The sequence below is a fragment of the Phocoena phocoena genome, chromosome 2 (genome assembly GCF_963924675.1).
Source record: "Phocoena phocoena chromosome 2, mPhoPho1.1, whole genome shotgun sequence".
Lineage (NCBI taxonomy): Eukaryota > Metazoa > Chordata > Mammalia > Artiodactyla > Phocoenidae > Phocoena > Phocoena phocoena.
Genome location: NC_089220.1, coordinates 119,519,105 through 119,533,017, shown reverse-complemented (window position 1 = coordinate 119,533,017; position 13,913 = coordinate 119,519,105). Strand labels below are relative to the sequence as shown.

Below are 13,913 nucleotides of genomic sequence, written 5' to 3'. Positions count from 1 at the left end.
GGAGGTCATGGTAAGGACTTTGGCTTTTTCTCCAAGTGAGATGAGAGCCGGTGTGAACTTCTGAGCAGAGGATGATAAGAGCTGGCTCCCATCTGGACAGACTCCCTCTGGCTGTTGTTTTGAGGTCAGTCAGGAGGCCACTACGATAATCTGGTGGTAGTTCAGATCAGGGTGATCTTATCAGTGGGGGAAGAGCAGACATCTCTGGGAGTAAGGCCCAGGGCACCTGAAATTTGGGGAGGAAAGGTCAGATTTTAACATTATGAGCTTCAGATGAACAGCCCCCAAACATGTGTTTGCCCTCAAGCCCAACCCTTCTAGTCCAGCCCTGGGCTCTGAAGGCTATTCTGAGAGAAGAGTTGCTGCAGTGTTTTGAGTGGGGACAAACTTTTTCTTTTTTTAAATTCATTAATTTATTTTTTGCTGCATTGGGTCTTTGTTGCAGTGCGTGGGCTGTAGGCACACGGGCTTCAGTAATTGTGGCACATGGGCTTAGTAGTTGTGGCTTGCAGGCTGTAGAGCACAGGCTCAGTAGTTGTGGTGCATGGGTTTTGTTGCTTTGTGGCATGTGAGATTTTCCCGGACCAGGGCTTGAACCCGTGTCCCCTGCGGATTCTTAACCACTGTGCCACCAGGGAAGCTCAGGGACAAACTCCTTTAGAATAGATATCAAGCCTAGCAGGATGGCTGCTTTGAAAGGGCTATTTGGGTGTCCTAAGTGTAAAAAAGAAAATCAGTTTTCATTGCCACGTTAGAGGACACAATTGGGAACTTCATTCCCTGATTGCTCCCTCAGCGTTTCATTCACCACTGGTGCCAAGGACATTCAGTCCTTAATGTCGCTGTCATTCGAAAGGACAATGTCTCATGCTGCTGCCCCCTAGAGGCTACTAGCCTAATTGCAGACCAGGCTGTACCTCCCAAACTTCACCGTGTTTTCTGAGCACAAACCATGGGCTCCACGTGCAGAGCAGCATGGCAGAGCCCTCAGCGAACTGAGACCAGAGAGGTGACTCTAAGATGCCCAACCCCGGGGCATCTGACCTGCATTCCCATAAGGGATGCGGGACTGGGGGCCCAGAATCTGGTTTCCCATTCCTGCTTGGCTCTCATCTCACTGGATAACTCACCGTGGAACTCAAGCAAGACCCGTGCTCAAATAGCAGGCCCTTAAACTGGACAGTTTCTCATTTTCCCTTCCTGCTCTGACATTTTAAAAGTGCTTATGGAATCTGTACATTAAATGGAGTATGGTCTCCATATCATCCCCAATTCCTTTGGGATTCTTGCACCCTTCATCTCTCTCTCCCCAAACATCCCTCCTGGCACCCAAGGAAACCTGGGAAACCATACTGCGAGGCTCCTTCTGGGCCTGCCTTTCCTGCCTGTGCCCCAAGATTTTTGGAGTTTTTTTCTTCTTTTGCTCATCAAAACTGATCACTCCTAGTTCCATCAACTAACTAATGAGTGCTAATGAGGGATCATATTTTTCCACATTTCTGGAACCTCGGTTTTTAAATCTGTACAACACAGCTAATAATAATATTTATCTTCAGGGTTATTATGAGGATTACAAATTCTTTATGCAAACTGTCTGGCAGAGTGTCTGAGGTATTCGATAAATGGCAGACATTAGTTTAGAATGGACTCAGCTTAGACATCATCTTCTCTAAGAAATCTTTGATTCCACCAAGTGGGGTTAAATGTTTGTCATCTGTGCTTCAGAGACTATGGAAATAATTCATTGAGTGCTGGATATATGTCCACAGCAGGCTAGACACCTATGGTCAGCAGAATAATACCCTCTATCACCCACTCCCAAGATGTCCACTTCCTAATCCCTGGAACCTGTGGGTATGTTACATTACATGGCAAGAGGGAATTAAGGCTGCAGATGGAATTAAGTTTGTTAATCAGCTGACTTTAAGATGGAGAGATTATCCTGGATTACCCAGTTGGCCCAATACAATCACAAATCTCCTTAAAAAGTGAAAGAGGGAGGCAGGAGAGTCAGAGGAAGAGATGTGATGACAGAAGCAGAGGTCTGAGTGAGACCATTGCTGGCATTGAAGATGAAAGGGAGCCCAGAGCCAAGGGATGAGAGCAGCCTCTAGAAACCAGAAAAGGTAAGAAGATGGATTCTTCCCTAGAGCTTCCAGCAGGAATATAGCCCTGCTGATTCCTTGATTTTAACCCAGTGAGACCCATTTCAGACTTCTGGTCTCCAGAACTATAAGATAATAAAACTGTGTTGTTTTAAGCCACTAAATTTGTGGTAATTTGTTACAGCCACTGTTAGGAACTAATACAACCCCTCACATACATCTAATTTGTACAGTTATCCAAGTCATCATTGTTATTGTTCCCACTTTACAATTGAAAAACCTGCAGCTCAGAGAAGTAATTTGTAGAAAACTACACAGCTAATAAATAGCTCTCAGATCTTTCAATGCAAGTTACAAAAACAAACAAACAAGACACAAATTGGCTCAACCTGTTGGTGGGTGGGTATTGGCTCATATAACTGAAAAAAAATTCCAGAGGAGGTACTTGTGGAGACCAGGCAAGGCTTGATCCACAGGCTAAAAGGATGACACCAAAAATCCAGTATTTCTCTATCTCTTGTGTCTGTTTTCCAGAATCTTGGCTTCATTCTCAGGTTCCACACAATGGACCCCATGGCTCCAGGCTCACCGCTGTGGTGGCAAAAATGGCTACAGCAATTCCAGATGTCACAACCTCACTCCCCACAACTTCTAGAGGAAAAAAGAAATCTTCGCTTTTTCAGACGGCCCAGCAAAACTCTTGTAGTGATTTGTTGCTTCTAATTATGTTAAACCCCAATTCCTGGGCTAAATACTGAGCCCCATGGTGGACCTGTGAATGAGGGGTGGGGAAGGGTTGAATTGCCTGAAAGGAGATCAGAGTCCTTTGGGCAGGAGAAACAGGCAACTGATATCAAAAGTCCACAGTGCTGGCTAGGAAAGGTCCACCACAAAGTTTCTGAGTTCAAACACTACTGCTTCCCAGTAAAGTCATTTTCTGACTCTTTGGACACATGGTCATTGTCTGTTTAATCTTTCAGTGAGACTAAGGGACAAGCCTGGAGCCATCCTAATCTCCTCTGTGTTCCCAGCCCCTAGCCCATGGCCTAGCTGAGATCGATCATCAGAGAAATGTTTGTTGGTCACTGGGGCTGCTCTCTCCAGGGAAGTGAGCCATTCAGGAAGTGCTACCTTTCTCTGATTCTGTGTGAAGCTGTGATGGTGCCCAAGCAAGCTAAATGTTTCTGAGAAAATGTAAGTACTCCAATGGATATAAGCAGTGGCTTGGATTTAAGCCAGTTTGAGTTGGATGTTTCTTTTACTTGCAGCTAAAAACATCCTAACAGATACAAATGCCTTATGGGGTGGGTGTTGTGAGGATTTAAATGAGATAATGCATGTAAAGTACTTAAACACGTTTAACAGGTGTTAGCTATTTTTTTTTTTTTTTTTTTTTCTCGGCTCGCGGGCCTCTCACTGTTGTGGCCTCTCCCGTTGCGGAGCACAGACTCCGGACGCGCAGGCTCAGCAGCCATGGCTCACGGGCCCAGCCGCTCCGCGGCATGTGGGATCTTTCCGGACCGGGGCACGAACCCGTGTCCCCTGCATCGGCAGGCGGACTCTCAAACACTGCGCCACCAGGGAAGCCTGCTATTATTATTTTTATTACCACTTATAATGACATTATTAATGAGTTCCTCAAGGGCAGGTTGAATACTGCCCATTCTGGAATGTAGTAAATGATATTTAAGTAATGGTTGAAACAAATTGAAGTATCCAGGGCACCACTTTACAAGGGTTAAGTTTCCATCAATCGAATTTTTAAATGTTCAAATTCACTAAGCTAACTTGCTATTTACAGAATCTTCCTGTAGAAAATTATTTTTCAAAGATAAATCATTTCATAATTCAAATCATTTATGTTTAATTCGCCTATTGTACAAATTTGGAAATTCTTATATGCATGATCAGGTTTCTTCCATTCATTCAGTAGTTCACTCATCCATTCATTTACTCAGCAACTTTTTGGAGCAACTGTCATATGCCAAACCCTGTGCTAGGACATAGGGAGATAGAGTTAAAACTTGGCCCCTGTGTTCAGGGAGTTCACAGCCTAATGAATGAACAGACAATAAACCAAGAATTACAGCAAGGTGGCTAGGAGGGCAAGAAAGAGGAAGCCCAGAGCAGAGGTGGTGGGAAGTGGGTGAAAGCAGGGAACGCTTCATCAAGAGGAGGCTCTACTGTTTCTGAAGTACAACTAGAAGTTAGCTGGTGAACATGCAAAGGCTTAAGGTAACATAAAGCTTAGTTTCGGGGAACTCCAAGTATTGACAGCATTGGTTTTGATTGGGTACAGCTTATGTAAGAATGGCACTTGTGTCAAGAGGTAAGACGGAGAATAGGCGAGGATGAGGTCCAAAGGGCCTCAAATGCTGTGCGGGGGAAGTTCAGATTTTATCTTGAAGACAATGGGGAGAACTTTGAGGGATTTTAAGCAAACATGATCAGATTCGTTTCAGAAAGACTACCTTGGTGGTGATAAAAAGGTTGATTGGAGCTGTGGCAAGAGGGTGGAGGAGGCACGCCTCAAGCAGTTAGGGAGAGACCAGTGAGGAAATGACTGTTAGGTGGAACCATGTAAAATCATGATTTTTTTTTTTTTTTTTAGAAAATGGTCAAATGTCATCAATTCCATACGGTTCAACCTAATACAGTGGTCCAGGTAAGAAATGATCAGAGCCCCAATGAAGGCAGAGGCAGAGGAGATGAAACCAAGAGACATTTAGGAAGTCTAATTTGATAGGATACCGTGATTTCTTTGGTGAGAGGGACAAAGGAAAGGGCATTTGTCCTAAACTGGAAATATACAATCACAGGCTATATAAAATAATTCTTGAACCTGGAAGAACACTTACTTCAATTAGTTTTACAGCTGAGGCCTGATAATAAATTCATTCATTTTGATACAACAACACAGTGTGTTTGGGGCTGAGTTGGGACTGAAACCCAGGTCTCCTGACTATTCTACTATTCTAGCTTCACTGTACCTTGGATATCCCAAGAAGATATTTGTGTTAGTTTCCTGGGGCTACCATAACAAAATACAACTAACTGGGTGGCTTGAACAACAGAAATTTATTGTTTCACAGTTTTGGAGGCTGGAAACCTGAAAACAAGGTGTTGATAGGGTTGGTTCCTTCAGAGGGCTGTGGGGGAGATCCTGTTCCAGGCCTTTTTCCTTAGTTTGTAGGCACATCACCCTGATCTCTGCCTTCATGTTCACATGGCATTCTCCCTGTGTGTGTGTGTGTGTGTGTGTGTGTGTGTGCCCATCTCTTCACATGGCTGCCTCCACTTTGTATATCCATGTCCCTGTTTTCTCTTATAAGGACACGAGTCCTTAGTGTCCCCACAGGAGACACAGTCATAAGGACTCAGTCATAAGACCCACCCCACTTCAGTATGACATCATCTTAACTAATTACATCTTCAACGACCCTATTTCCAAATAAGGTCACATTCTGAGATACTGGGGGTTAGGACTTCAACATATGGTTTTGGAGGGGGGCACAATTCAACTCATAACACTACTTCTGAAAGTCCTATGTCATGTTACTGGTGGTAATTCTGTCTTTTCCCTTGGGAAAGGAAATACGGATCTGAGGAATAAGAGTCTTTTCTCTTTCCTTTATATCTTATCACAATGCCAAGGATAGTGTTCTACCCTACAAGTCTGCGTTGACATACCTGGTGGCAAGAGACAGAGATTTCACTGAGTTTCTAAAAATTTTACTGTGTGGTCTACTCGTATTGGTGGAAAGAAAAAACTCTTAACTGCATTCCATTTGACTAGATGGGCAGAACATGTGGTTACCTACTTTGGGTGTACAATGGTTCCCTTTGATTTCATATGCCAAGGGCAGGCAGCCAACTGCTCTTACTTTACCTGTGATCAGGCTCAGCAGTGGCTTCCAAGGGGAGCTGAGGAATGGCGGGTGTTCTTATTCATCATGATGTCGGTTTTTTAAGATATGGCCTTTATTTTGGAACTATCAATAATTAAATAGGCTTTCTCTGGGTAGAATGAAAATGTAGGTTAGAAGGACACTCAGGGCTTAGCTATTGAGAGGCTTTGCTGAGAAGATTTAGAAAAGTGTGGGAGTCTACACCCCACCACTCACAGTAACTGAGACCGTGTTTAACCACAAAGCTGTGGATGGGTAAAAACATGGGCTCTAGAGTCCCACAGACTTGGGCTTGAAACTCTGCCCTGATTTTACATTAAGAGTTGGCTTAGTTACCAAAAAGGGAACTAAGTAAAATCAGGTGCCTCCTGATATGATGCACTGAAAAGGACACAACATTGCTTATATAGTGCCCCCGCCAAAAGCACATAATCTAAATTTAATCATAGAGAAACAACTGGGCAAGCCCAAATTAAAGGACATGCTGCAAAACAATAGGTATTCTTCAAGAATGTCAATGTCATAAAAGAAAATGAAAGGCAGGGACTTCCCTGGTGGTCCAGTGGGTAAGACTCCACACTCCCAATGCAGGGGGCCTGGGTTTGATCCCTGTTCAGGGAACTAGATCCCGAATACCACAACTAAGACCCAGTGCAGCCAAATAAATATTAAAAAAAGAGAAGAAAATGAAAGGTAGAGGAACTGTTCCAGATTATAGGAGACTAAAGAGACATGACATCTAATGGAATACTTGATCCCGAATTAGATTCTGGATTGGGGGGAAAAGTTTCTTGAAAGAGCAATATTGGGAAAATTGGCAAAATTTGAATACGGATTATAAATTAGATAATAGTATTGTAGCAATGTTAAGTTTCCTGAATTTGATCATCATAGCGTGGTTGTGTAAGAGATGGTCCTTGTTTTGGGGAGATACATGATGTATTTAGGGTTGAAGTGTTGTAGTTTCTGTAATTTACTCTTAAGTGGTTCAGGAAGAAAACTAGAATAAAAAATAATGAGGATTGTGGGCTTCCCTGGTGGCGCAGTGGTTGAGAGTCCGCCTGCCGATGCAGGGGACGCAGGTTCGTGCCCGAGTCCGGGAAGATCCCATATGCCGCAGAGCAGCTGGGCCCGTGAGCCATGGCCACTGAGCCTGTGCGTCTGGAGCCTGTGCTCCGCAACGGGAGAGGCCACAACAGTGAGAGGCCCGTATACCGCAAAAAAATAATAATAATGAGGATTGGTAATTATACATAAAAATACTGTATTGGTATTTGAAAGTCACTAAGAGAGTAAATCTTAAAAGTTCTCACTACCAGAAAAAAAGGTAACTATGTGAGGTGATGGATGTGTTAACTAACTTTATCGTAGTAGTCATTTTACATCATATATGTATTATCAAATCATCACATTGTGCACCTTAAACTTACACAGTGTTGTATGTGAATTGTACATCAATTAAGCTGAAAAATAAATAAATAACCCCCCGCAAATAATGAGGATTGTGTAATATGTAAAGAAAGAGAGGGAGAGAGAGAGAGAGAAAGCAAATGTGGCAAAGGGTTAACATTAAATAAATCTAGGTGAAGTGTATTAGAAAATTTATTAGAATTTTCCCACAATTTTTCTCTATCCTTGTATTTTTCCAAAATAAAAAGTTTAATTGGGGCTTCCCTGGTGGCGCAGCGGCTGAGGGTCTGCCTGCCAATGCGGGGGACACGGGTTCGAGCCCTGGTCTGGGAGGATCCCACATGCCGCAGAGCAACTGGGCCCCTGAGCCACAGCTGCTGAGCCTGTGCGTCTGGAGCTTGTGCTCCACAACAGGAGGGGCCGCGATAGTGGGAGGCCCATGCACCGCGATGGGGAGTGGCCCCCGCTCACCGCAACTAGGGAAAGCCCACGCACAGAAACGAAGACCCAACACAGCCAAAAATAAATAAATAAAAATTAAAAAAAAAAAAAGTTTAATTAAAAAAGAAGAGATGAACCAGACTGGATATTGTCCAAGACACTGAACTAAAAAGGTGCAAAAGTATTACTGGAGTGTTAAAAATCTAACTAGAAATGTAACTTGAAAAAAATGTATTGTGAAAACTTCTCTTTGGAGAATACGAATGTGATTGGGAAAAAATGCTTATACAACTCACTTGTGGTTGAGAGATGAAGTTCCTAAGGGCAAAGCGAAGGATCCGTGGACAGTTACTGTCATTTTTGGCTTTTTAGGGAAGGTCCTCCTTCTCTACCATTCCCCTGTGAAGTTCTCAGTCTCTCTTCTAAATAAAAATGAATTACATATTTTTTTAATGTTTAAAAGAGAACCAAATTACCAGCCTCTCTTTTTAATCTGGTTCTGCCAGCTGTACAACCTTGAACAAGTCACTTCATCCATTCAACAAACGTTTATTTAGTACCCACTCTGTGCCAGGTACTGTTTAGATGTTGGAGACTTGGCAAGGAACAACATAGATATGGCACCTGCCCTCATGGAGTTTACAGAACAGTGATATATGACAGATACTAGGTGTTGCCAACATTACAGGAATTTCCTTTTCTTCCTTGCTGATAAAACTCCAATTTTGCAGAAAGCAATGTGTGAGAGGGAAAGCCATGTGTGCTACAGATTGGGAGAAAATACTTGCAAACCACATATCTGACGAAGGACTAGTATCTAGAATGTATAAAGAATTCTCAAAAGTAACGAAAGGAAGAAAGAAAGAAAGAGAGATAGAGAGAGGAAGGAAGGAAGAAAGAAAGAAAGAGAGAGAGAAAGAAAGAGAGAAGGAAAGAAGAGAGAAAGAAAGAAAGGAAGGAAGGAAGGAAGAAAGAAAGGAAGGGAGAAAGAAATAAATCACTCCAATTAGAAAATGGGCAAAAACATAACACACATTTTACCAAAGTGGATATACTGATGGAAAATAACCACACAAAAAGCTGTTCAATCGCATTAGTCATTAGCAAACTGGGAATTAAAACCACAATGAGATATCACTTCATCCTTATCAGAATGGCTAACATAAAAAATAGTGACATCACCAAATGCTGATAAGGATGTGGAAAAACTGGATCAGTGGACCACTCATATCTTGCTAGTGGGAATGTAAAATGGCACAGTCACTTTGGAACCGTTTGGTAGTTTCTTTAAGCACTAAATATGCAACTACCATACAACTCAACAACTGCACTCTTGGGCATTTATTACAGAGAAGTAAACATTTATGTTTACCCAAAAACTTGTACATGAATGTTCAAAGCAGCTTGATTCATAATAGCCCCAAACTTAAATCAACTCAAATGTTTTTCAGTGATGGTTGAACAAACTGTGGTACAACCATATCATGGAATACATCCAGCAATAAAAATGAAACACCTAGTGATACAACAACCTGGATAGATCCCCAGGGAATGATAGTGTGTGAAAAAAAGCCAATCCCAAAGCGTTATATACAGTGTGATTCCATTTGTATAGCATTCTTGAAATGACAAATTATAGAAATGGAGAATAGATTGGTGGTTACCACGGGTTAGGGGACGATGGAGTATAGCCTAGAAGAAATGTGGATGTGGTTATAAAAGGGCAACATGTGAGATCTTTGGAAATGTTCTGTATCTTCACTGTGGTGGTGGTCATAGAAATCTAAACATGTGATAAAATCACATAGAATTAAATACACACATGTTCCCAACAAAATAGTGCTTGTAAAACTGCTGAAATCTGTTTAAGAACTGGGGAAGACTGGGTGAAGTGTTGTATGGAATCTCCGTTACTCCTTTTTTTTTTTAATTTATTTTTATTTATTTTTGGCTGTGCTGTGCATGGGCTTTCTATAGTTGTGGCAAGCGGGGGCTACTCTTGGTTGCTGTGTGCAGGCTTCTCATTGTGGTGGCTTCTCTTGTTGCAGAGCACAGGCTCTAGAGTGCAGGCTCAGTAGTTGTGGCACATGGGCTCAGTAGTTGTGGCTCACGGGCTTAGTTGTTCCACGGCACGTGGGATCTTCCTGGACCAGGGCTCGAACCTGTGTCCCCTGCATTGGCAGGTGGATTCTTAAACACTGCGCCACCAGGGAAGCCCTCCATTACTTCTTTTTTTTTTTTTTTTTTTTTTTTTGCGGTATGCGGGCCTCTCACTCTTGTGGCCTCCCCCACCGTGGAGCACAGGCTCCGGACACACAGCCTCAGCGGCCATGGCTCACGGGCCCAGCCGCTCCACGGCACGTGGGATCCTCCCGGACTGGGGCAAGAACCCGCGTCCCCTGCACCAGCAGGTGGACCCCCAACAACTGCGCCACCAGGGAAGCCCCCATTACTTCTTATAACTGCATGTAAATCTAAAATTATCACAAAATAAAGTGTTTTAAATGGGTGACTTAAATCTCAGGAAAGCTGTTAAAAAACACACACATACACGACAGAAAACGGGAGGGTGTTTTTGATTGTCACCATGGGAGGGAAGCACTTTTAGAATTTAATGAATGTGAGATTCCCATATTTCATAGGACAGAATTTTACAACAAAGAATCAACCTCCCCCATGGAACATGCTGCCAGATATTCAGGTAGGTAACACACACACAAACAGAAGAACAGTAACAACATATATGTTTATACTTATCTGAACCTAGAATTTAATCCCATTTACAAATAAATGTAAAAGTAATTTATGTATTATTTTAATACACTCTGAATTTTCCAGGAATGCTAATATTGTGTAAAAAGAGGAAAAGTTGTTATTTTGTTTTGCTTGGAACTTTGCCAAGAATTATTCCTCATTCCAGAAAATCAACAGTGACAATGCTTCCAATAATATTTGAGTCACCAATACATTTCATTAGCCTCCATTTAAGCTGGTCATTCATGATATATATACACATATGTAATTTATTATATAAATGCATTTATTATATATATATATTTTTTTTTTTTAATTTTTATTTTTTTTGCCACATGGCATCAGGATCTTAGTTCCCTGACCAGGGATCAAACCCGTGCCCCCTGCAGTGGAAGCGCAGAGTCATAACCACTGAACCACTAGGGTAGTCCCATGATATATATTTTTGAATGATACATGTATTTAGTGCTTAGTTTGAAATGTCAAATATAAAGTGTTGACTATATTTGGTTAAATATTATCTTATGTTCTGTAAAATCATTATAAGTAGATGCAAGCATCTGATTACATCATGTTGTGTAATGTAGATGTGCCTGTGTACCTCCATATTGTAATACATGTTATTTTCTAATAAATTACTTTTAATACTTTAAAAATACTATTAAAATACTTATAATACTTTCTCATAAATTTCTAAAAAATTACTTTTATATTACAGTTAGGGCATTATATAGATTATTTGTGATATGTGTAATATTACACATTACATTACACATATTTGTAATATATGTAAGTTATATTATCTATGAGTTTCATGCCAGGATGAGTAAAGGAGACATTACAAAATATGTGTCTTGAGAAGAGGGTGTTGAGTTTGATAGAGTGGAGAACTACTAGTCTAATTTCTGGTCAATGAGAGGTCTGTGGAGGATCTTCAGGAAAATATTTTCTTCTCTGATTAAAAAAAAGAGAGGGGCTCTGCACCACTTTCCCTCCCTCTTTTGGAAGTTCTAGGACAACATAATGCTTCTGTATGATGCAGTCATCTTGCAAGCAGGAGGCAACAAGTCTGAGAAACAAAAATTAAAATGCTGAGAAGTGCGGTGCCAAAATATGGAACGAGCCTGGGTATTTGATGGTGTCACTGATCTGTTGCACTAATCCTAGAACTGCCGACTGTGGATAATTATAGGTCTATATTGTTTAACCCACTGTTAGTCGGGTATTCTCTTGCACGCAGCTAAAAGTATCTAACCAATATATGGAGAATACGGTAAATGGGTAATTACAATCAAGTATAATAAAGTGCTCTAATTGAAATAGAGGAAGATAGGGAAGCATTTCTTCACATTCCCAACCCAAACTGGGGGCTGGGGGATTGTGAGTGAGTATTACCTGTAGGAAATACCTGGTCTAAGGCCTGACGAATGAGTAGGGGGTTAGCAGGACAGGGCACAGGAGAGTGTTCCATATAGAGAGAACAGCAAGTGAAATACTACAGAGTGACAGAGCAATGATTCTGCCAGAAAGTAGGTTTCCTGAAAAAGGTATAAACAATAGGTATGAGATACCAGATCAAATCCTGACTCAGTCACTTGGTAACTCTAAGTTACTTAGCCTCTCTGAGTTTCAGTTTCATCATCATGAAAATGACAGTTATGGTAGTTCTCATGTCCTAGGGTCTTTTTGAGAAGATTGTCACAATCATCTAGACAGGAAATGTTCAAATCTAGACCTGGGTGGTTATAAAGGCGCGTAAGTAGAGGAAACATACTGGGGTTTGCTTCGACAAGGCTTGTTGAGTCAGTGTTTAAAGGGAGAGGGTACAGGATCAAGGATGATGTGTCGGTTTCTGGCATGGGTAACTGAGTGGTTGATGTGTCATTCACTGTTACAGGCAATACAAAAGGAGTAGTGGATTTTAAGGGGGAAATTATGGGGTTCCGTTTTGCAGATTTTGAGTCTGGGGTGCCTGTGGGATGTGGAGGCATCCAATAGGTACTAGAATATACACCTCTGAGCTTAGGAGATGTGTTTGGGTTGCAGGTAGACAGGGAAGCAACAGCATATAACTAATAACTGAAACCAAAGGAGAAGGTGGGACGTGCCAGGACAACTGGTGAGAGGCGGTGTAAGGCCAGAGCCCTGAGGTATATGTAATACCCAGGACATTTAATGGCTGGGCAGAGGAAGAGGGGCCTGCAGAGGAAACTGAGACGGAGCACCCTTAAGGATAGGAAGAAAAAACAAGAAGTAGCGTCTGAGATCACGAAAGCTGATAGAATATTTCTCAACAAGGGGAGAGATCAAGTAGAGTAACGGTTGAGAAACGTGAGATTAACAAGTGGAGTTATGGCTGACCTTGACCAGAGGCATTTCTAGGGGGTGGAAGGCAGATTGGAGAGAGATAAGGAGTGGGAGGGGAAGGACGAACACAAGCAGTTCTTTCTGCAGAGTTGGCTGCCAACGGGAGATAAGACGGTAGAGAAGAACGTAGGGACTTGAGGAGCGGAGGTGGAGGAGGGACAGAGGCTTAAGCATGATTAACTGCCACTGGGAAGGAGCCAGTAGAAAGGGAGAGACTGAAGCTACAGGAATGTAAGGAAATTCATTCAACAATTAGTTGAGCGCTTCCTACGTGCCAGATCAGTTCTCCCATCCACTCCAGAGAACACGCGTGTAGGCTACACATATGACAGGTTTAGCCAAAGGCTTTATCTTCAGGGGAAAGAGGTTCTCAAGCTGTTTTTCATAGGAGTTCCAATTCTGCCCCTCTGCCCCTCCTCCCACCCCCCACCCCCACATCACCGGATACCCGAAAGGAGCCCCAACACCCCTGGATCTCACAACCTCAATTGGACACTTGAAGCCACAACTAACGGATCTCTAAGAGGGCCAAACTAGTGACGCCAACGCCACAGCCTCCCCGGCGTTTCGCCCCAGCTCGCGAGAACAGAAGCGATTACGCAAGGAATCGCCGCCTGGCTGGCTCCGCCCCTTCTCTTTCTTTGTCTCCAAGCCCGAAGAGCTCGCGAGACTTGGGCGGCAAATCCCGCGAGCTGAGACCTGGGGCCGGTTCTGCGGTCTCGCGGTGTTTGCGCGAGACTGCTCCTTTCCTGCTTCCTTTGCCGGTCCGGCTGCTTTCCTCCCCCTCTTCCCCGCCCGACCTCCCCCTCCTTCCCCCGCGGGCCCCCTCCCCGCAGGGATAATATGGTCTCCGGCGATGGACGCCCCAAGTGCAGGTTAGTTTCAGTTCACCGACTGGATCTGGCAGCTGTAGACGCGCGCTGCCCCG

General features: G+C 42.9%; 1 protein-coding gene across 1 annotated transcript in view; it reads left to right on the top strand.

The window, feature by feature from the left end:
* The first annotated feature begins 13,768 nt into the window (after positions 1–13,768).
* The window catches only part of IREB2 (iron responsive element binding protein 2), a 47,160-nt gene continuing 47,015 nt past the window's right edge, over positions 13,769–13,913 (top strand). The window contains exon 1 of the mRNA XM_065900192.1: positions 13,769–13,860. Within this exon, the coding sequence (XP_065756264.1) occupies positions 13,842–13,860 (19 nt within the window). The 5' untranslated portion in view covers positions 13,769–13,841. The remainder of the gene's footprint in view (positions 13,861–13,913) is intronic.